The sequence below is a fragment of the Saimiri boliviensis genome, chromosome 14 (assembly GCF_048565385.1).
Source record: "Saimiri boliviensis isolate mSaiBol1 chromosome 14, mSaiBol1.pri, whole genome shotgun sequence".
NCBI lineage: Eukaryota > Metazoa > Chordata > Mammalia > Primates > Cebidae > Saimiri > Saimiri boliviensis.
The window spans coordinates 3,383,680-3,405,640 of record NC_133462.1 but is presented as its reverse complement, the minus strand read 5'-3'; the positions used below and the strand labels follow the sequence as shown (position 1 = coordinate 3,405,640).

At 57.6% G+C, this 21,961-nt stretch overlaps 3 protein-coding genes across 4 annotated transcripts in view; all 3 read right to left on the bottom strand.

Annotated features, from left to right (window-relative positions):
* Window positions 1-7,243, bottom strand: part of SHISA7 (shisa family member 7) — an 18,095-nt gene extending 10,852 nt beyond the window's left edge. For both annotated transcript variants that reach the window (XM_074385903.1, XM_039466153.2), the window contains exon 1: window positions 6,992-7,243. The gene's annotated coding sequence lies outside the window, so the exon portion shown is untranslated. The remainder of the gene's footprint in view (window positions 1-6,991) is intronic.
* Window positions 7,244-7,304: 61 nt separating this feature from the next.
* Window positions 7,305-16,075, bottom strand: ISOC2 (isochorismatase domain containing 2). The gene is made up of 6 exons (XM_003944684.4): window positions 15,932-16,075; window positions 10,990-11,130; window positions 10,506-10,715; window positions 10,166-10,236; window positions 9,895-10,012; window positions 7,305-7,716 (listed from the first exon to the last, which is right to left on the bottom strand). The coding sequence occupies exons 2-6, from the start codon at window positions 11,125-11,127 to the stop codon at window positions 7,636-7,638; spliced, it is 618 nt and encodes a 205-aa protein (XP_003944733.1). The 5' UTR covers window positions 11,128-11,130; window positions 15,932-16,075; the 3' UTR covers window positions 7,305-7,635.
* A 939-nt stretch (window positions 16,076-17,014) lies between these two features.
* Window positions 17,015-19,007, bottom strand: C14H19orf85 (chromosome 14 C19orf85 homolog). Its single transcript, XM_039466156.2, has 2 exons — window positions 18,641-19,007; window positions 17,015-17,994 (listed from the first exon to the last, which is right to left on the bottom strand). Exons 1-2 carry the CDS (start codon window positions 18,811-18,813, stop codon window positions 17,499-17,501), a joined length of 669 nt encoding a protein of 222 aa, XP_039322090.1. The 5' UTR covers window positions 18,814-19,007; the 3' UTR covers window positions 17,015-17,498.
* Between the last annotated feature and the right edge of the window lie 2,954 nt (window positions 19,008-21,961).

Below are 21,961 nucleotides of genomic sequence, written 5' to 3'. Positions count from 1 at the left end.
TTAACAGCCCTGCCCTGAGAGCGCAGCAGAGAGGCTGCCACGGAGCTTCCCAGGAGCCTGCAGGGTGTGCGGACGTGCATTCGTTCTGCAAATCTTCATTCGATAAATGTCTCCTGAGCAGCCTCCCTGGCCTGAGGATGCAGCAGTGAATAAACCCACAGGGTTCCTGCCTCTATGGGGTTTACGGGCTAGTAAGGGGATACAGTCAGCAGATGGACACAAATGAATGGGACCTAGAGGGATGATGACGCCCATCGTGAAGAAATACGAAGGAATGATGAAGCCATGAAAAATGAGAGCAGCATAAAGGGATGGGGGGAAGCTGGATGGGATTGAGTCAATAAATATCGGTTGGTGCCATTTCCTTTTACATGTCTCTTCCCCATCGTCTGTGTGTCTAGAGACCACACCACTGTCAACAACATTGCTGGTGGTGGGGATGGTCAGGGGTTCGAAGGTGAGCCTCCCGGAGCCCCAGTTAGCTCCATCCCCTTCCCTTGCGGGGCCTCAACTTTCCTTTTCAGCTCCAGCTTGGACCCTCCCCTGACTCTGTGCTAGAATACCCCACTGCCCCCTGGACACTTCCACTTGGGTGTTTAATGGGAGTCTTAGAAGTGGCTTGGCCCACACTGTGGAAGAGAGTTTGGCAGTTCCTTAAAAAGTTAACCAGAATTACCATGCACTTCCACTCCACAGAGCCTATCCTAAGGAGTTCAAAACACATGTCCACGCAAAACTTAACTTTGAATGTTCATAGCAGCACCTTGCACGACAGCCAAACACTGGAGGCAATGCGAGCACACAACAGTGGAGGAATATACAAACCGACTTTGGCCTACCCATGCAGTGGAATATTACTCAACCATGAAAAGGGAGAAGGACTGAGATACAAGCCACGACGTGCACAAACCTTGAAGACATGACGTTCAGTGGAAAAGGCCAGCCACAAAGCTCGTGTAGCGTATAATTTCACTAATATGAAATGAAACAACAGTCAAATCCATAGACACAGAAAGCCGATTAATAATTGCGCAGACCTGGGGACAGGGGGATGGGGAGTGACCGCTAATTGGTGCCAGGCTTTCCTGTTCCAGGAAGATGCCCTGGATCTAGATAGTGGCGATGGCTGCACAACCTCATGAATGTGCTAATGCCACTGAAACAGTGATAAAGGAAACAGGGACTGTGCAGTGGCTCACGCCTGTAATCCCAGCACTTTGGGAGGCTGAGGCAGGTGGATCACTTGAGGTCAGGAGTTTGCAACCAGCCCGGCCAACATGGTGAAACCCCATCTCTACTAAAAATACAAAAACTAGCTGGGCATGGTGGTGGGTGCCTGTCATTCCAGCTAGTTGGGAGGCTGAGGCAGGAGGGTCTCTTGAATCTGGGAGGCAGAAGTCGCAGTGAGCCGAGATCACGTCACTGCATTCCAGCCTGGCAACAAAGTGAGACTCCATCTTAAAAAAACAAAAAGGAAACAGGTTGGAGGGTATCAACCACTCCCCTGTCGACACTCCGGTTCCCTGTCGCAGCTGGAACAAAACTCCAGTTCCGCCAGCAGCTCCGCTTCTCACCCGTTCCTTTTCTCTTCATACCTTCCAAGTTCATGCTCAAGACGCTCCGGCCTTCCTGCCTGTGCACCTGCTGTTCCCTTCATCTGGGAGCCCCTTCCTTCCCACCAATCCTGGTCTGGCCTGCCTTCAAGGTGTCCCTCGCATGTCATTTCAGCAGCCTAGTCCCAGACATGCTCCCAATTCTCTGCTGGCCGCATATATGTGTATTGACACACTCATTTCAGATGAGGACACTGAGTTTCCAAGAGGTCCCATCATTTGCCTGAGTCCCAAGGTGCCCAAATAGTTGGGGCTGGGCTTGGAACTCAGGTCTTTGAGCACTGTGACCTGCAGAGCATGGGTGCCTTTGTTCCCACAATGAGCGACGTCCCTTCCAGAAGTGGCACATGCATGCAGCTCGGTGGATTCTTTCATTCACTGAGGGCTGCCATGGAGGGTTGGGCGGGTTGTGTACCGCACAAGGGGGTCTGGCTGAGAGGCTGAAATCCTGCTGGGCTCTCCTCCTCAAGGCGTGTGCCAGTGGGGCTGCATCCATCTGGGGTAAGGAGTGCCCTTTTCAAATGCACACGAGGGTGCCATCTGCCTGCCAAACCGCAGACCTGGGAGAGCTGATTGGACTAGGTGGGGGGTGCCTTTGTCTCATCTGCACAGAGGCTGCTGTATGGGCTGGCAGTTCTGCTCAGTCCCCATTCTGTGCCAAGCCTCCGCCGGCTCCATGGACACTATCTCTGCCTCTGCTAAGATCCCACTGGCTCCTCCAACCGCACGCACGTGGTGCACACACCCAGGGAGACACAGCTCCAGGCCATTGACAACTCGGAGGGGACAGGGAGGGAGAGCGGAAGCAGCATGCACCTCCCCTCAAACTCAGTGATACACCCAGATACACCACACACAGAGGCCACACAAACACCACACATACATGCCACACACACCACACACACACTCCACATCCACAGACCATACATCCACATGCATACACCACAGACACCACCCACGCCCCACGCCCCCTCACACACCCCACACACACATTGCACATACACAGACCACACATACACACACCACACAACACACACACCCCATACCACATACACAGACCACACATACACACACCACACAAACACCACACATCACACACACCACACACCACACACCACACATACATACCACAAACAACACGCACCACAGACACAGCTGTGTGTGTGGTGTGTGCATGTGTATACACACCCCACACACAACACACGAAACCCACATCACACACAGATCACACACACAACACACACAGATCACACACACAACACACACAGATCACACACACCCACACAACACACACACAGACCACACCCTGCACACAGAACACACACATGCCACACACATACCTCCCACACAGCACACACTCCCCACACACATACCCCCACACCATAGACACACATCCCCACACCACACACACAACACACAACACACACCATACACCCCACATACACACCACATGCAACACACACACCACACTCAGATCACACACACAACACAAACAGATCACACACATACACACACACACACCCCCACACACAGCACATACCACACACACCACACGCACAGACCACACCCTGCACACACAACACACACATGCCACACACATACCCCACACCATAGACACACCCTCCACACGCCCCCCGCACCACACACATTACACACACCACACACCATACAACACATACCCCACACAGCAACACACACACCACACACATCACATACACAACACACGCAGATCACACACATACCCATACACAGATCATGCACACCCACACACAGCACAAACCACACACACAAAACACACACCATACATACTACACACACAACATGCACACACCATAGGCACACCCCCCCACACACACCATACACACACAATGCACACACCACATACATGTACCCCACACTCCACACACTTTCCATGCACACACCACCCCCCCCACACATACCACACATGCACACACCACATACCATAAACACGCACACATACCCTACACCACACACACACCACACACACAGCTTCTCTATCCCTCCCCATCAGGGCAGCCCCGACAGGTGGGTGGAGAGGACTTGCAGCTGCAGACAGTGGCTCCATCCAGACACGGGACGAATACTCCCCTGACCTCCCACAAAGCTGTGCAGAGACACCCTTCAGAACACACTGACACAGAGCCCGGGGCACCTGGACAGTCCCAGACACGACACTCGAGGACCTGGAGGCACACGGACACATACGCTCCACTCCATGTAGACTTCTGCACATTTCCGCCCCACACACTGGACCGCCGACAGCTCTGGGACAGGGCCAGGGACCTGTCCCACTCGGCTCCACGAGGGCCCGAGACCACACACATTGCAGCTCCCGGCCAGGCAGCCTTGGGGGTGCACACACGTGTGCAAACACACCCTCACAGCGGTGGAGAGTCTGGAAGCAGCCATGTGACACTGCCACCCCACACCCGCCCCCACCTCGGATCTCACGCACACAAAGGCACTTTCCTCCTCCACAGCTGAGGGGGAGGGGCCGGGACCCCGCTGCACCCCAGCTCAGGACCTGACAGACACACCTATGGGGACACACGTCAGAGAGCCAGACTGGAAGGGGTTCCTGGGTTCTGGGAGCTGCTCTCCCACCCCCACCAGCCCCCTGCCCAGCTCTGTGGCACACACCACCTGCTGTGCTTCCTCCCAAACCTCCAGGCTGGGGGCTGGGGGCCAGAGCGCCCAGAAGCTCAGAGAAAGGGACACAGATACTGAAGGGGAAACAGAGGACCCGGGAGAGGGGGACAGAGAGCCAGAGACAGGGCAGATTGTGTGTGTTTGAGAGAGAAGGAGGGACAGAGACCCAGAGAGGCAGGGAGACGGAGACCCAGAGAGAGGGGGACACAGACCCAGAGACAGGGAGACAGAGACCCAGAGAGAGAGAGGGGGACAGAGACACAGAGAGAGGGGACAGAGACCCAGAGAGAGGGGGGAAGAGAGACCCAGAGACAGGGAGAGAGAGACCCAGAGAGAGAGGGGGACAGAGACCCAGAGAGAGAGAGGGACAGAGACACAGAGAGAAGGGGACAGAGACCCAGAGAGGGGGACAGAGATCCAGAGAGAGAGGGGTATAGAGACCCAGAGAGAGGGGGACAGAGACCCAGAGAGAGGGGGACAGAGACCCAGAGAGAGGGGGACAGAGACCCAGAGACAGGGAGACAGAGACCCAGAGAGAGATGGGGACAGAGACCCAGAGAGGGGGACAGAGATCCAGAGAGAGAGGGGGACAGAGATCCAGAGAGACAGGGGGATAGAGACCCAGAGAGAGGGGACAGAGACCCAGAGAGAGAGGGGGACAGAGATCCAGAGAGAGGGGGACAGAGACCCAGACAGAGATGGGGACAAGAGACCCAGAGAGGGGGACAGAGACCCAGAGAGAGAGGGGGACAGAGATCCAGAGAGAGGGGGATAGAGACCCAGAGAGAGGGGGATAGAGACCCAGAGACAGAGGGACAGAGACCCAGAGAGACAGGGGGACAGAGACCCAGAGAGACAGGGGGATAGAGACCCAGAGAGAGAGGAGGGGCAGAGACCCAGAGAGAGAGGAGGGGCAGAGACCCAGAGACAGGGGGACAGAGATCCAGAGAGAGGGGGATAGAGACCCAGAGAGAGGGGACAGAGACCCAGAGAAAGGAGGGACAGAGACCCAGAGAGAGAGGGGGCAGAGACCCAGAGAGAGGGGGGCAGAGACCCAGAGAGAGGGGGGGACAGAGACCCAGAGAGAGAGAGAGGGACAGACACGGGTGGGGGGTGGGGGACAAGTGCTCAGAGGGGACGCAGAGTCCTAGAGAAGTGCCGTTCAGAGACCCTGAGAGGAGAGAGAGCCGAGAGAGTAGGCGCCTCTGGGATCTAGGAGTTGGGCTGGAGTGGGGTCCTCAGCGGGTGGGCAGGGGCTGCGGGGCTGAGCGGGTATGGAGAGAGGTGGGGGCTGGGCCGAACGGGCGCGGGGTCTAAGTGGGAACGGTGGGGATCCTTTGGGGTTGACAGGTCGGTTTTGGGTAGGGATGTGTTCGAGAGGAGGCGGGCCCGGGCGGGTGAGAAAAGCCCAGAGCGAAGGGGCGACTTCCTGCTGGAGGGCGCAGGGACCCCAGTTCCCGGTGCCGGGGGCGGCGGGGCGGGGAGACCCTGCGGGGCTGCGCGGGGGCGCCTTGCCTCGCGGGCCGCGGGGAAGGCAGGGACCGAGCGAGGGAGGAGGACCCTCTCCAGACCCGCAGCCAGGCGGCGGCCGGTGCCGGCGCCCCGGTCCAGATCCCTGCGCCGCCGGCCCGCGCGCCTGTGTCTGGGTTCGCATCTCCGCGTTCCGGGGCGCCCAGTCCACGCCTCCTCCAGGACCCCCGCCTCCCCCGGCCGTCTCTGTCTCTACGGGGGTCTCAGCCCGCGTCTCTAGCAGCGGGTCTCCTGCGCCTCGGCGTCCCTCTCCGCGTCTCTCGGTCCCGGCGCCCCTGCCTCGGGCTGTCCCCCTCTCCGAGCCTCAGTTCCCTGCGCGCCTCCATTTCCCTCCTTCCCCCGCCCGGTCTCCGTCTCCCCTCTGTCTCCACAGCCCGCTCGTCTCTCCTCCCTGGCTCCATGGCTCTGTCTCTGCCCCGGGCTTGCTGTCGTCGGATCTCTATCTGAGTGTCTGTGTCTCCACTCACCCCCGACCCGGACTCCCGAGCCCCCTCCCGGGTCCCCCACTCCCATTGAGGCCCGGGGTGGTGGGGTGGGGGGGCGCTGCGGCGGGAGCTGTGTGTTCCCAGCGCAAAATAGACTCCCGTTGCCATGGCGACGCGCGCGGGGCCTCCGAGACGCGAGGCTTCGGGCTGCGGGGTGAGGAGGGGGGACACCTGGATCCGGAAGGCGGGGGCCAGGGGCGCCGCCGCCCGGTCCCATGGGCCCCTCCTACGTCCCTGGGGAGAGGGGTGCTGGGCGCTCCGACGCTGGGAGCCCGGGGCCGGACCTCCTGCGAGGGGTCTGGGCTCCCGGGGTCGGCGATGGGTCTCCGATGGCCCAACGCGGGGCGGGCTGGCTGACAGCTCTGACGCCAGTGTCCCTGAGGACTCAGGGGTGGCCTCTCAGGTCTCCAAGATTGGGGAAGAGGCAAGGTTGCATATCTGGAGGGGGGGCCCTCCCTGGGGGGGCTGCAGAGTTCCAACTCCCAGATCTGCAGAATTCTGGGAGCCCCCATGTGGGTTCCAGAACTCCTGCGTCTGGGGAGCAGGGACCACAAGGCTGGGCCATCAGCCCTTCCTCCCTTCCATCCATCCGTCCATCCATCCACCCATCCGCATGCTTGTCTCTTCCTTCTTCCCCGTCTCCACGTCCCCGTGCCTCAGTTTACCCCCGCACCGGGGTGCGGTCTCGCTCACCTCGCTTTCCGGATGCGGGACCCTTGGGGAGCCGGGGGCGGCGGCGTGGGGGGCGGCCGGGGGCGGTGGCGGAGCGCGTGTCTGCCGGCAGCCTGGCTAGGCGCGCGCCGACGGGGGGCGACCCCGGCCGCGGTTCTCCTCCGAGCAGATGCGCCGCGTCCGTGCAGATGTGTCAGCCGCCAGCCCTCGCCTTTGCCTCGCGCCGGCTTCGAGCCGAGAAGAGGCACCTCCCCCTCCCCACCTGCTGGGGACCCCGCTTTCTCCCTCCTGCAGCCCCCAGTCGCCCCCGGGATCCCCCCCAACCCCAGAATGGTTTGGTCCACAGCCACATAAGTGTTTATTCTGCGAGTCCGAGTCCCACAGCCTGAGACTCTCCTTCCCCTCCCCTTCCCGCCCCGTGAAGTGGCCCGGGGCCGAGCCCCGCCTCCATCTCGGCTCAGCCAATTCCCGCCCAGCTCCCAGGAGTCTCATTTGCATTTCCGGGAGCGGCTGTCCAATAGAAAGCCAGCACCCTGCCCCCGTCTCCCAAGGGGGCGGCACTCCTGGTGGACCGCACCACTCTAGGGATCCAGGGATGGGGGAAAGCGCTTCCACTGAGGTCCGGGAGTCAGGAGGGTGGTCTTCCCTCAAGGCAGGGATGGAGTTCAGTGGAGGAGAGGGTTCTGGCCTTGGAAGAAGCCCAGCAGTCCGCTGTCTGGGGCGGGCTCCTTGATGAGCTTCTGGATCTATAGGGGCGGGGGCTATGGGTCAGGACGAGTGAAGGGTCCTGATCTCCGTGGGTGACAAGTCTGAGGGACACCTCTCCGTCTTCTTTTCCCGGACCTTCTGGGCAGCAGCTGCCCAAGACAACGCTCCCTCTTCTCAAGACTTTTCCTGCGGCCTCCCTTTCATTACACACGTCTGGTTGAGCTCCTGACTGCCTGCCATCTTGGTCTGCTTTGCTGGCTTGGACCACTTAGGGTGGACAGCTCTGTGCTGGGGCTTCTGATCTACACCTTCTTCTCTTAAATAACCTCATCTCTCCCATCCCTCTTCTGGGCCCTCAACTCCCAAATCCAACCTGGACTTTGCCCCTGAACCCCAGACTCATCTATCCAACCGCCTCTTAAATAGACATGAGCAACCAACCGCGTTCACCCAACAACAAGTCTCAGCAAGTTTATCTCCAGAAATTAAATACAATAATAAAGATGGTCCACGTCTGTAATCCTAGCACTTTGGAAGGCTGAGGCGGGCAAATCACAAGGTCAGTAGTTGGAGACCAGCCTGACCAAAATGGTGAAACCCCGTCTCTACTAAAAAATACAAAAATTAGCTGGGCATGGTAGCATGTGCCTGTAATCCCAGCTACTTGGGAGGCTGAGGCAGGAGAACTGCCTGAACCTGGGAGGCAGAGGTTGCAGTGAGCTGAGATTGTGCCACTGCACTCTAGCCTGGTGTTGGAGCAAGAGTCAGTCTCAAAAATAATAATAATGGCCAGGCGCGGTGGCTCAAGCCTGTAATCCCAGCACTTTGGGAGGCCGAGGCGGGTGGATCACGAGGTCAAGAGATCGAGACCATCCTGGTCAACATGGTGAAACCCCGTCTCTACTAAAAATACAAAAAGTTAGCTGGGCATGGTGGTGCGTGCCTGTAATCCCAGCTACTCAGGAGGCTGAGGCAGGAGAATTGCCTGAACCCAGGAGGCGGAGGTTGCGGTGAGCAGAGATCGCGCCATTGCACTCCAGCCTGGGTAACAAGAGCGAAACTCAGTCTCAAAAAAAAAAAAAAATAATAATAATAATAATAATAAAGAAAACAACGAAAAAGCCTGTATCCCCACTGCCTCCACCCTGGTCAAGCCCTCCTCACCGCTTGCCTGGATGCCCAAATTAACCTCCTTACTGACAGGCCTCCCTCCTCCCCTCTATACCGGACTCCCTAATCCACTGACCACACAGTGACATAAAGAACTTTTATAAACTGCCCATCGGATATGGCCAGCTCCCCTGCACAAAACCCTGATGGCTGCCTATGGCTGAAATCCCCCTGCCCGGCTCCTCCCTCCCGGTGCTCACCACGGCCTGCTACAGCTCCTTGGACGAGGAAAGCGCAGTCCCACCTCCCCTGGGAACACTGTGAATGTCTGATGCCCCCTTCCCCTGCAGGCTGGAATTCTGGGCCACCCCTGCCACTCTCGCTCATCCCTCGGCAAGCCCTGGCCCAGCTGCAGGCCACAGCATGTCCCTGAACAGGGACTGATGTGGACATCAGGGCTCGCCACACTGGCTGGCACGGAGTGGGTGCTCAGTGAATTCCCACAGAGCTGAAGTAGAAGGAAGACAAGGAGCAGACCTGGTATGGCCTGGGAATGTCAAGTCTGGGGCTGCTCCAGCATCCTGAGGGCTAAGGGCTTCACGCAGGGGCCCCAGTGCCTGGCTGAGCCCGGTAGCAGGGCGGTCACTCTGGCGGTGGGTGTGGAGTCTGAGAAACCGCAGGAGGGCCACCCGGGCCTCATGGGGCAGAGGCAGAGGAGATGGGGAGTTGGGGATGGGCATGGCGGGCCAAGGGGCTTCGACCTACCAGGTCTCTGCTGACCTGTTCTTCCCTAGTGTCCGCCCGGCCCCTCCCTCCTTCAGTTCATGCTAAAGTCACTTGCTCCAGGACACCCCTGGACCATCCAGTACAACCCCTCCTCTGTGCCCCGACCCTCGGGATCACCTCCCCTGTTTATCTTTCTCTGTGGTTCTTGTGGTCCCTCTGCCGGCGCCTTTCATGGATTTATGGCGGTGACAGTGACCAGCAGCCTCCCCTCCAAGGATCTGGCACCCCCTGCTGGTGCCGGATGTATTCCGAGAGCCTGAAGACAAGACCTTTGCCAGATGCAGGGGAGGTGGGGGCAGCTGCGGGGGCGGGGGCATTACCTCCTTGAACTGGGGGTTGGCAGCATCACCCACAAGCTGCAGAATGAGGCCTTCGCTGGTGGAGAGGAAGGCACCACTTTGTCGCATGCGGGCCAGCGCCACCAGCCGGTCCACCTGGCTGCGAGTGGAAGAGAGGGAGGGACGGTCGGTGTGGACGCCGCAGCCCAGACACCCAGACGCACTGGCACCCTGGCAGGAATGCCACCTGTGGCCCTTCCTGGGAGCCCCTGCTGGCTCCCATGTGCACCCGCCCAGGGAGGAACCCTCTCACCTGCGTGAGGAGCAGGCGTCCACCACCACATGCACCTGCAGTCCCCGGGCCAGCAGGTCCAGGCTTGTGTTCTGTGGGCAGAGAGAGGCCAGGGTCAACCCCGGGTAAGAACAGGGGTGCTGGGTAAGGAAGTGGGGATGCTGAGTCAGAATTAGGGGACCAGAATGGGGAAGAGGGAGGCTCGGATCAGAGCTGGTCAGGAGGGGATCCAAGATGGGATGGGCCCACGTCAGGGGGGTCCTGCAGGGAAGTCGAGGCTTCCGGTCAGGGAAGGAGGTCCTATTTAGGATGGGGGTCCCAGGTGAAAAGGAGGGACCGCTGGGGTCAGTCAGCGTCTCACCAAGATGCAGGCCTGCGCCTCAATGCCGCAGAGCAGCACAGATCGCAGCTGGGGCCGGCTGTCCAGCTCCTGCCGCAGGGCGGGCACCATGCTGAAGCAGGTCTTGCTCAGTGGCTGCAGGCCCTCAGCCCCCAGCTCGGGCACTGTGGGGCCCAGGCCTTGCGGGTACTGCTCCGTCAGCATGACTGGCACCTCCAGCAGCCGGGCCACCTGTGCCAGTGATGGGGAAGAAAGATCAGGGTCTGAGGGAGGAGGGGCTGGGCCTGGACTCCTGGGTCTGAGGGAGGAAGAGCTGGGCCTGGACTCCTGGGTCTGAAGGAGGAGAATTTGGGCCTGAACTCTGAGGGTGGAGGGCTGAGTGTGGATGCTGGGTCTTAGGGTGGATCCTATGTCTGAGGGTGGAGGGCTGAGCCTGGATCCTGGGTCTGAGGGTGGAGGGCAAGACTGGATGCCGGGTCTGAGGGTGGGGTCCCTGAGGTCATACCCTGAGCATGCGGGCAGCCACCGAGACGATCTGTGGGAAGTAGGCGATTTTGTGGCGAAATTTCTCCTGCATGTCACAGAGGAACAGGATAGAGGATCCTGGGAGGACTCGGCCTAGGCTGGGCCTGGCAGCTGCCATTTTCTGGGGGTGGGCAGAGGGCAGTGGGTCAGGCCTGAGGGCTCCTCCCAGTATTTTCGGTTGGCATCCAGGGTCCTTGCACTCAGAGCCCTGCAGGACCCGGGGCACCATGCCAACCTTCTGACCTCCAGGGCTTTGCGTCTGCTGCTCTCCCAGCCTGCAATGGGCTTCTTTCTTATTTCTGTCCTGTTCAGCAGGGAGGCGACTTCTTGGGAAGCCTTCTGGGCCATGTCCACACGTGGCTCTGGGTGTTCCCCTCCCGCCCCTGCCTTCTCTTAGGTGAGGACTGGGCCTGTCAAGTGCTTCATGATCCCGGTTACCATCAACCCCAAAATGGAGGCTCTGCTGGGCATCCTCCTGCATCTGGCCAGCCCACTCCCCAAGGCGTCCTGAATGAAGGGTCCATCCTGATCCTCACCCTGCCCCAAGAGGAAACTGAGGCCATATTCTTCAGCCATAGAAAGGAAGGAAGTCCTGGCACAGGCCACAGCATGGATAGACCTCGACACAAAAGCCACAGGGTATGCAATCCCATTTACCTGAGATGCCCAGAACAGACAAATCTGCAGGCAGAAGGTAGATGGGGCTGAGCGCCATGGCTCACGCCTGTAATCCCAGCACTTTGGGAGGCCGAGGCAGACAGATCGCCCGAGCTCAGGAGTTCAAGACCAGCCTGGCCAACATGGCGAAACCTCATCTCTATTAAAAAAAACAAAAATTAGCCAGGCATGGTACTGTGTGCCCATAATCCCAGCTACTTTGGAGGCTGAGGCAGGAAAACAGCTTAAAACCCAGGACGCCGAACTTGCAGTAAGCCAAGATCGCACCACTGCACTGGTGACTGAGCAAGACTCTGTCTCAAAAAAAAAAAAAAAAAAAGAGAGAGAAAGCAGATGGGTGGCTGCTAGGGGCTGTGGCAAGGAGGAGTTCAGGGTGACTGCTGAGGGGTGCAGCGTTTCCGTTTGGGATGGTGAAAAGGCTCAGGAGCTCGGTGGCTGCACATCAGGACCCTATGAATGGCGCTCCACTGTGCACTTCCAAACGGCTGAAAGGGTATGTTTTATGTTAAGTGCATTTTCACATAATAAACAAAGAAAAAGAAAAAGAAAGGACAGGCCGCTGAAGCCCCCTGGCCAGCGACTCTTGCAGGGGAGGAAACCTCGACCCAGAGGGCCCGTTCACCTGCCCTAGGTCCTGCAGCCATGCAGGGCACACCTGACTTCCACTCGGTCAGAGTGTCTACACTGTCAGTGCGTCCACACCGCAGGGGCTCTGTATCAGCACGCCTTGGCTTGTGTCCCTGGGACGCTTGTGTCTGGGTCCCCGAGTTTGCTGCACAACTGGGCGTTCGGGCTGGGCTTTTGTCTGCAGCTCTCTCGCCGTCTGTGTGTACCGTTTGTACTCACTCATTTATTCATTAATTCACCAGCAAAATGGGAGACCCTGCAGGCTCACTGGAAGCAAGACAGGAGGTGATCCGGGAAGCCGAGGGAGGCTCAAGCAGCTGCGCTTTCCAAAGCTGGGTAGTGAGGACACTGGTATTCATTTTCTTTCCTTCTCTCTCTCTTCCTGGCCTCAAGCAGTGCCCCTGCTTTGGCCTCCCAAACTGCTGTATCATTTTTCTTTTTCTTTTTTTTCAGACAAGGGCTCATAGTGTCACCTAGGTTGGAGTGCAGTGGTGCATCATGGCTCACTGCGTCCTTCACCTCCTGGGCTCAAGTGATCATCCCACCTCAGCCTCCCAAGGAGCTACAGGTGCATGCCACCACACCTGGCTAATTTTTGTATTTTTAAATTTTTAGAGACAGGATCTTACTATGTTGCCCAGGCTGGCCTCAAATTCCTGGGCTCAAGCGATCCTCCCACCTCAGCCTCCCAAAGTGCTGGGATTATACGCGTGAGCCACCGTGCTTGGCCTATTATTCTTTGAACAAAATCTATCTACCACAGCAAATGTTTTCTATGTGTACTGTATCTCAAATTTAAAAATGAATAAATGGCTAAAATGGTGAATTTTACGTTGTGCAAATTTTATCTCATTAAATAAAATGGAATGGAAACTCCCTCTGAAACAAAACCACAGTGAATTAATCACATAATTACAACTGTGGTAAGTGCTGGGATTTTGAGGGAGCCGGATCTAGCTTGGCAGGGGCTGCTATGTTCTCCCAGAGGAACTGAAGACAGAAAAATGATCTTTTAAAGGCTGGGCGCGGTGGTAATCCCAGCACTTTGGGAGGCCAAGGTGGGTGGATCACGAGGTCAGGAGTTTGAGACGAGCCTGGCCAACATGGGGGAACCCCCGTCTCTACTAAAAATACAAAAAAAATAGCCAGGTATGATGGTAGGCGCCTGTAATCCCAGTTGCTCAGGAGACTGAGGCAGGAGAATCACTTGAACCTGGGAGGCGGAGGTTGCAGCGAGCTGAGATTGTGTCACTGCACTCCAGCCTGGATGATAGAGACTCTGTCTCAAAAAAAAAGAAGATCTTTTCAGAAAACACAAAACTGACTATTACTAGACTATTACTACCCAGTCTCAACTGTCCCCTGACTCCCTGTGGCTTCTCTCTGTCCTCAGGACTAAGATGCAGACGCCCCCTTTCTCCCTGCAGAGCTGTGAAGCCCCTCCAGCCTCAGCCCAGCCACATCCGCCTCTGCCTCTACAACAGCCCTTGCCATGTCCGCCCCCTAGAGTGACCCTCTCATGCCCACTTATGTGCTAATTCTTCCTCCCCTGAGCAGCAGGCAGGACCTGGGACGCCCAGGCCCCAAAGGATGGTTCTGAGGGAACCAGAAGCTGAAGAGCTGACAGGTGGGTCACAAGGGCCCTGAAGTCTCTCTGCTGAGGGCAGTGGGAAGCCATGGAGGGGCAATCTGGGGGCCGACATGTCCGAAAGCCTAGGACAGGCATCTCTAGCACCCGGGACCTTCCCTCTGGCCTGGCAGGAGTGTGCGTTGCAACAACTAGGGAGAGCCGAGCAGACACATTTCTCAAGATGATGGATACATAAAGCCTCTGAACACAAAAGCTGCTCCTAAGCACTTAGTAACAACATAAAGTTACTCATTGCAGGACTCTTCCCCAGAGCAAAGGTGCAGAAGTAAGTACTGATGTCCACAATTAGGATACTGGTTATGTAAGTCATGGCGTAACTATACTCCGGTATTCCTTGCAGCCAGAAAAAATTACGAGGAAGCTCTTTAAGTAACCATACCAAAACATGTTTGAGAGAAGTTAAGTGAAAAAGAAGCAGAACAGTGTGTATGGAATGCTCCTTTTTGTGCCAGAAAAAAAAAAAAAAGAGAGAAAATGTGTCTGTGTCGCATATATCTGTATCTGCTATCTCTGGCAAACACGCAAGGAACGGGAGACAGGTGGCTGAACCAGGCGCTGGGGAACAGAGTGTAGGAGCTTTGATTTTCACGGGGTCCTATTCTGTTTCTTCTGAATTCTGGACAATGTGCAACAGGTTGTCTAGTCAATGCTATTGATAATCAAGGGTTTATGTAAAGCCCAAACCCAACAAAACGGATCTATGGTGTCAAAAGGCAGGACAGTGGTTGCCCAGGGACCACAGTGATGGAAACGGGGATGGTGGGAGATCCTGGAATGTGGTGCATGCATGTTTGACTTTTTTTCTTTGAATACTGTTTTTTTTTTTTTTTTTTTTTTTTTGAGACCAAGTTTCGCTCTTGTTGCCCAGGCTGGAGTGCAATGGCATGATCTCGGCTGACTTGCAACCTCCGCCTCCCAAGTTCAAGTGATTCTCCTCCCGTGTAGCTGGGATTACAGACACCCAGCACCACGCCCGGCTAATTTTGTATTTTTAGTAGAGATGGGGTTTCTCCATGTTGGTAAGGCTGGTCTCCAACTCCTGATCTCAGGTGATCCACCCACCTCAGCCTCTCAAAGTGCTGGGATTACACTGAGCCACTACGCCTGGCCCTGGATACCGTTTACACCAGCGCGCTCCCTTTGTAAACAGTTATTTGAGCTGTGTATTTGCAAACTGTATGATTTTCTGTATATGTGGTATTAGTACATAAAAAGTTTTCAAAATGCAAAATACAAAGATGGCTTCATGGCCCCACCGGTGCAGCTGGCCTGGAGACAAAGGCCAGAGAGGAGGAGGTCGGGCTGGGGTGCAGTGGGACAGGGAAGAGGGATAGGAAAGGACAGGTGGGGCTGCAGGGAAAGTCGGGGAGGAAGGCCTCCAGTTTCTGGTTGGGCGAGGGGCATGACCTGAAGACTAATAGGGGATCCTGGGGAGGGAAACTGGTTTTGGGGAGGTCAAAAATTGGGGTGAGAGTGAGTGTGTGTGAGAGAGAGAGTGTGGAGGAGAGGTCTGGGCTGGAGAGAGTTGGGCGTGTCATGGGGAAGGACGAGAGATTTCAGCCTGGGTGGAGGGTCCCCAAGGCCAAAGGAGGCATTGCTGGAGGTGGGCGGCCACAGGGGGCGGGGTAGGGCTGTTTACTTCACCACGAGGTCTCGGAAACCCAGGCTTGGAGCCCGGACTTCCTGGTTCTGTGACCCTGGGAAAGCTTCTCTCTGTCTTAGCCTCAGTTTCCCTGTCGGAGAGATGGGGATTAAACCTACCCACCCCGCAGGGCTGTTACAGAGGAGGCGGGCGCGACTCGGGGGACGGTTTGAGTCTCTGGCCAGCCAATTATGGCGGGGCCAGGTGGAGTCCTCTTTCTGGTCCTGTGACCTTGGCCCCGGACGCCCGGGCAGAGCCTCAGTTTCCCCATCTGCTAGGCGGAAAGGTCGGTCTCCAAATAGCGCCAGCAGCGAGAAGACTTACCCGGAAGGTGCCGGGTTCGGGCCTGGAACGGCCCCTCCGCAGGTGAGGCCAGGGGCACCCTCACCCCTCGGCGCTCGGACAGCCACTGCTGAGGCCTCTCCCGGGCTTCCTGGGGCGGGTCACCGTTTCTTTAGGGCTGGACACGTGGCCCGCCCCCTGCAGCGTCCGCGTTCCGCCCACTTAGGGCCGAGCCGTCCAATTGACACTCATCATGCTCGCCACCTCCTCCCCCCACCCCCCGCTCCAGCCAATCCTCATGTGCCACTGCCTCTCCCCGCCCCCCCGCCTCTCAACCAATCCGCATATGCCGCTGCTTTGCTCCCGCCCCAGGGGAGGGGCCGCGCCGCCAACGCTATCAGTCCCGAGAAAATGATTAGCTCGCTACAACGCTGTGGGGGTGGGGCAGCAGCGCGTCCGGCCAATGGAGAACCGTAGAGGGCGTGAATGGCGGCCAACGGGGCGGAGTCGCGCGGTGGTCTCCGAGGCCTCAGATCCCGGCCGGAGAGAGGGCGTCTCGGCCGGCCGCATTGCACTGAGCAGATCAAAGAGGCCGGGAGAGACAGAGGGGCCCTACATAGAGTAGAGGCAGGTCTGCGGTTCGAACCCTGGCCCTTCTGTCAAGAAACGGCGGCTTACGAAGATACCCAAGCACTTTCCAGGAAGGGGCTGCTAAGGGAGCGATTAAGTGAGGAATTTGATGCCCCCCCCCATCCTTTGTTCTCTGTGCTACCTCAGTTTCCCCATTTGTGCAGCACTAGCCCCCTCGAATGGTGTTTAGAATAATTTAGATTCTGTCCTTGGAAATGGTGGTTGAGAGAAAGAGAGAACTTCCCATCTGTCTTGGAATAAACCACAAGTATGCGCCACAACACCCGACTAATTTTTTAAAAATTTTTTGTAAAGACGGAGATCTCACTCTGTTGCCCATGCTGGTCTTGAACTCCTGGGCTCTAGTGATCCGCCTGCCTTGGCCTCCCAAAGTGCTGGGGTTAGGTGTGAGCCGCCGCACCCAGCCTTGTATTTTATTTTCTTTGCAGTACTAACTCCAATCTGAATTGGAAATGAATCTTGCTTTTCGAAAAATGCATGGACATACTCTTTCATTGTCAGTTTCCCGCCAAAACACACATATGCCTACAGGAAAGGGAGCTCCCTGAGGCAGGGGTCCCACTTGCCTCGTTCACTGCTGAATCCTCAAGTCCTAGATCTGGGCCTGGCCCATACTAGGCGCTCGATACGTCTTTGGGAATAAATGAGCGGAGAGCAGACATTAGGCAGAGGTGAGCCGGGTGAAAGTGAGGGCTGGATGCCAAGATGGGGCTGGGAAGAAGGAAGGGAGAAGGTGGGGAGCAAGAACAGGGTCCCCAGAAGAGGCGGAGGTGGGGCCCTGAGCCCAGGAGGAGACCTCTGAGGCAGCTGTCTGAGGTGGGGGGTCTGGGCTTGGTTTATTTTCCCAGGGGCTACCAGAAAGGGAGTAGACAGGTTGGGGGCCCCCGGAGAGGGCTAGAGAGCTGTCATGGAGGGGCCTCTAGCCTGTCCTGGATTCTGGGCTGGGTTGTGATTGACCTCAAGGGGAGCTGGTCCCCCAGCCCTCAGGGATCCCCTGAGAATCCCAGGCATGAGGCACCTCCCACCAGTCCCCCCATCCCCAGTTGGGAGCCACCTGCTCTGCCTCTTCCCCTAGGGCCTGCTGGGGAGGGGGCAGGAGGCCACAGAAATGTGGGAGCTGCCTCTGGCCTGGCTGGCCCAGGTCATGATAGGCCAGACCCAGGGTTGGCAAGGGAGCATCAGGGCCAGAGGAGGGGTCCCATGGTACTGAGGCACACTCTGGGGTGAGCGAAATGTTGTCAAAGAGGTCGAGGGTAGAGGTGTCCAGGGTGGCGAGACTCAGGCTGGGGCTGGTGTGGGGAACCTCAGGGGGGGCCACAGCACAGGCCACTCCCAGGAAGGGGGACGGAGGCGGCAGGGGCGGCTTTCGGAGCGAGGGTCTCTGGGGAGGTCCCTCCTGGGACAGGATGGATAGGGCCAAGCGCTGGGTGGCGGCCTCGATCTTGGAGAACTGCCTGCAGAGACAGGTGTGAGCAGGGTAGTCTCTAATGCAGGCGTCCCCAAACTACGGCCCTCGGGCCACATGCGGCCCCCTGAGGCCATTTATCCGCCCCCTCCCCCCGCCACCCCCGCACTTCAGGAAGGGGCACCTCTTTCACTGGTGGTCAGTGAGAGGAGCACAGTAGGTGGCGGCCCTCCAACGGTCTGAGGGACAGTGAACTGGCCCCCTCTGTAAAAAGTTTGGGGACGCCTGCTCTAACGCCTGAACTGAAGCGACCCTCCTGTCTCAGCCTTCCCCAGTGCTGGAATTCCAGGCGTGAGCCACCGCCTCTGGCCAGCATCGTGGTTGCAAGGATCACCTATGTGGTCATTTCACACCATTCTAGCTATTTATTTTGGTGATTTTCCTGACTGCCCGCCACACCCATGAAAACACAACCTCCACGAAGGTGAGGAACTTTAAATGCTTTGCTGGCACACAGTTGGCACTCAATAAATGCACATTGACTGTTGCTGGCATCCAGCCCTGGGGGCTGCTCCTCTCCGTTCTGTCTGTGCCTGGTCTCCCCCAACCAAGGGTGCTGGCTGCTCCTGCCCGTCTTCCCCCTCCTGTGCCCACCTCCCTCCACACCCCCTCCCCGCGCCCCACGGCCCCCTCACCTGCAGATCTGGTTGTGCAGAAACCTTCTGTGGTTGGGCCGCCTCTTGGGGGGCCGGGTGCGCCGGGGCTGTAGGGCCCGCAGCATGTGGGCAGCCGCCCCACTGATGAAGGCACACAGCTCCCGGGGGCCGGGCTCAGAGACCCCAGGGCCTTCGGGGACCCCGGGGTGCATGGCCCGGGTGGTCTGGAGTAACTCCCCACAATACTGCTGACCAGAGCACCCCCAAATCTGTGAGCAGGGAGGGCAGGGGACTCTGGAGGCAGGGCACCCCGGGCTGGGAAGGAGGCGGCACTGGGAAATGGGCCAAGGCTTCCCCGAGACGCCCTAACCCTGTCCCGACCTCCCGGGAGCCCAATCTGAAGTCTGAGGGACCGGCAGGTGGGGGCTGATATAGGAAGGCAGGGAGGGGAGGGGACTTTCTGGGGACCCTCTAAGTGCCCAATTAGCGCATAGTTGGACCTGGGATATGGGACCGGCGTGCGTTGGCGGGAGGCAGGGAATCGTGCCTGCAGATGGCCAATTAAGGGGACAAAGGCCTCGCTCCGGAGACGAGGCGGCCAGTGAGTCAAATACAGCGATTGAGCATGGAGGACCCTTAATTGGAGCCGTGGGACCGAGGCTAGGAGGGAGGGAAGCTGAGCTGCACGTGCCTGCCCACCCCTAGACACACCTGTGCCTCCCTCCCTCCCTCTGCTCAGCCTGGTGCCTTAGGAGGGGAAACTGAGGCTCCCAGAAAGGCTGGTGCGAGCCAAGGTCTCCAACCAGCAGGAGGGGTTGGCTCCCAGGGAGTCGCCCCTGAAATCATGGGGCTCAGAATCCTGAGCAGCAGAGTGAGTGGGGAGAGGGGAGGGGTGAGGCAGGACGGGAGAAGAGGGCGCAGTCTCCCCCAAGGCGTTTTATTGAGGGACCGGGGTGTCTGTGGGAGGCAGAGGACAGGCTGGGTCCCCTTGTTTTTGGGAGGGTGTTGGCTGGAGTTCAGACTCTGGGTCTCAGGTTGGGTCGGGGAGCACGTGGCGGGGGCAGCCTTAGTCTCTGCTCCGATCCCCACCCTTGGGGGTCTGTGCTGGGAAGCCAGGATTCCCTGAAGCTGATGTAACAGAGGCTTAGTACCTAGAACCACAAGCGCTGATTCTCCTACCGATCTGGGAGGCAGGCGTGAAAATGTGTCTATTTATCTGGAGACAGAATCTTGCTCTGTCGCCCAGGCTGGAGTGCAGTGGAGGATCTTGGCTCACTGCAACCTCTGCTTCCGCATTCAAGCAGTTCTCCTGTCTTGGCCTCCCGAGCAGCTGGGAGTACAGGCAGCACGCACCACCATGCCCAGCTAAATTTTGTGATTTTAGTAGAGACAGGGTTTTGCCATATTGGCCAGGCTGGTCTCAAACTCCTGACCTCTAGTTATCTACCCGCTTCCACCTCAGCCTCCTGAGAAGCTGGGACTACAGGCACCTGCCACTATGCTCGGCTAATTTTTTGTTTTGTAGACACCAAGTCTCACTATGTTGCCCAGGCTGGTCTCAACTTCTGGATTCAAGTGATTCTCCTGCCCTGACCTCCCAAAATGCTGATCACAGGCGTGAGCCCCAGCGCCCGGCCTCCTGTCCTCTGCATTGTCTCTCTGACTTCATCTCCCCAACTTGCGTTCTGGCTCCTCTCACTGTCTCTCTTTCACCGTCTGTGGAGTTTCTCTCAGTATTTATGTTTTAGGCTCTGAATGCTCTTCACAGCCTTGTCTTTCAGCTTCTCTGTTTCTGTCTTCCCCAGGGCAGGTCGTGTGTGTGTGTGTGTGTACACGTGCATGTGTGTGCATGGTGTGAGTGCATGTGTGTGTGCATATGTATGCATGTGTGTGTGTGTGTGTTAGATTGTTACTGGATGGTACTGTGCAGTTCCAGGCTCCCGGTGTCCCAAACGGGGAGAGCCGACTGACCTCTCCAAGGTGAGATCAGCCTCGGTTTATTACATTTCATAGCCTTTTTGTTTTTAAAAAGGACTTTTTTTTTTTGAGATGGAGTCTCACTCTGTCACCCAGGCTGTAGTGCCTCCGCCTCCTGGTTCAAGAGATTCTGCCGCCTCAGCTTCCTGGGTAGCTAGGATTACAGGCACAGGCCACCATGCCCGGCTAATTTTTGTATTTTTAGTAGAGACAGGGTTCACCATGTTGGCCAGGCTGGTCTGGAACTCCTGGCCTCAGGTGATCTGCCCGCCTCAGCCTCCCAAAGGCTGGGATTGCAGGCGTGAGTCAGTGTGCCTGGCCGTACATTTCATGGCCCTTTATATGTTTTTCATCACTTGCTTAACCTCACTTTATCTCCTGTAAGTTGAATGCTCATCCTTGCCTAATCTTACTTTATCTCTTTTGAGCAAATTGCTCATCTTTACTTCTATTTTTCATGACCAAACTGCTCCTGCAAGTCCTTCTGACTTTCCTTATCCTGCATGTTCCAACTCGCTGCTTCCTTCCTTATTTCGCACGGCCTGCTTCTGCCTCTGGCAGGCTTTGCTCTGCTATGCTGAAGCTAACCTACATCCAAGGGTCCCCTCCGCCCCCGACTTTCTCTGCTATTCTCCTGCTTCAAGATGGCTGTGAGTCTGGTTCACGCCTGCGGTGTTGCGGGTGGCCTGAAGGTTTCCTGTCCTGTTCTACTCCAGGTCTCAGGCACAGAGGGAAGGGCCCAGGGTCCATTGGTGAGAGGCCGAGGGGAGTGGACCCCTGGGTCTCTGGAGGATGGGAGGGAAGGATTGACCGTGAGGGCCGGTAAGGGGCCACGCCACGTGGCTGGGGTATGACCTCTGCTACCTCAATACACACTTTATCATGTGCACTCACATCTGGTAGCTCTTATTTCAAAATCTGCATTCCACTGCGCAGGGGTCAAGAGCAACACCAGCTGGCCAGCTCTGTCCCGCTCAGGGCGGCTGCCTGCAGGCTGCGGCCTCGGGATGGTCCACCAGGGGGCGCGCCCACAGCCTGTGCTGGGCAGTCTGACTCAAGGGGTGCGGCCCCAGAATGTGGGGCCCTCTCCTGTCTCCTGTCACTGAGAAGAATCAACTACAGCTGAGAGCTGGCTTCATGGATGTCTGTTGAGGACCTGCACTTCCAGGTGCTGGAAGGTACTAAGGAACTCAGCCTAGTCTCCCCATCCCAGCCCTTGACATGTTGTGTGTGTTGGGGGTGGATTTAATCATTCAGCAAACATTTATTGAGCACCTTGCTTTACTAAGTGCTGGAGGAGGTGAAGTCAGAGATGCGGAGCGGGGCCAGACCCGCAGGGCCTTGAGAGCCGGGCAGGGGTTGGGCTATGAAGGTAAGCATGGT

What these genes read in the sequence shown, in the direction of transcription:
- C14H19orf85 (XM_039466156.2), bottom strand. Translation starts at nt 18,813, where the DNA reads ATGCACCCCGGGGTCCCCGAAGGCCCTGGGGTCTCTGAGCCCGGCCCC. An exon ending in CTGCACAACCAGATCTGCAG is followed by an intron (nt 17,995 to 18,640) that starts GTGAGGGGGCCG and finishes CTGTCTCTGCAG; the next exon opens with GCAGTTCTCCAAGATCGAGG.
- ISOC2 (XM_003944684.4), bottom strand. Translation starts at nt 11,127, where the DNA reads ATGGCAGCTGCCAGGCCCAGCCTAGGCCGAGTCCTCCCAGGATCCTCT. An exon ending in TGGCTGCCCGCATGCTCAGG is followed by an intron (nt 10,716 to 10,989) that starts GTATGACCTCAG and finishes TCACTGGCACAG; the next exon opens with GTGGCCCGGCTGCTGGAGGT. An exon ending in GACGCCTGCTCCTCACGCAG is followed by an intron (nt 10,013 to 10,165) that starts GTGAGAGGGTTC and finishes TTCCACTCGCAG; the next exon opens with CCAGGTGGACCGGCTGGTGG.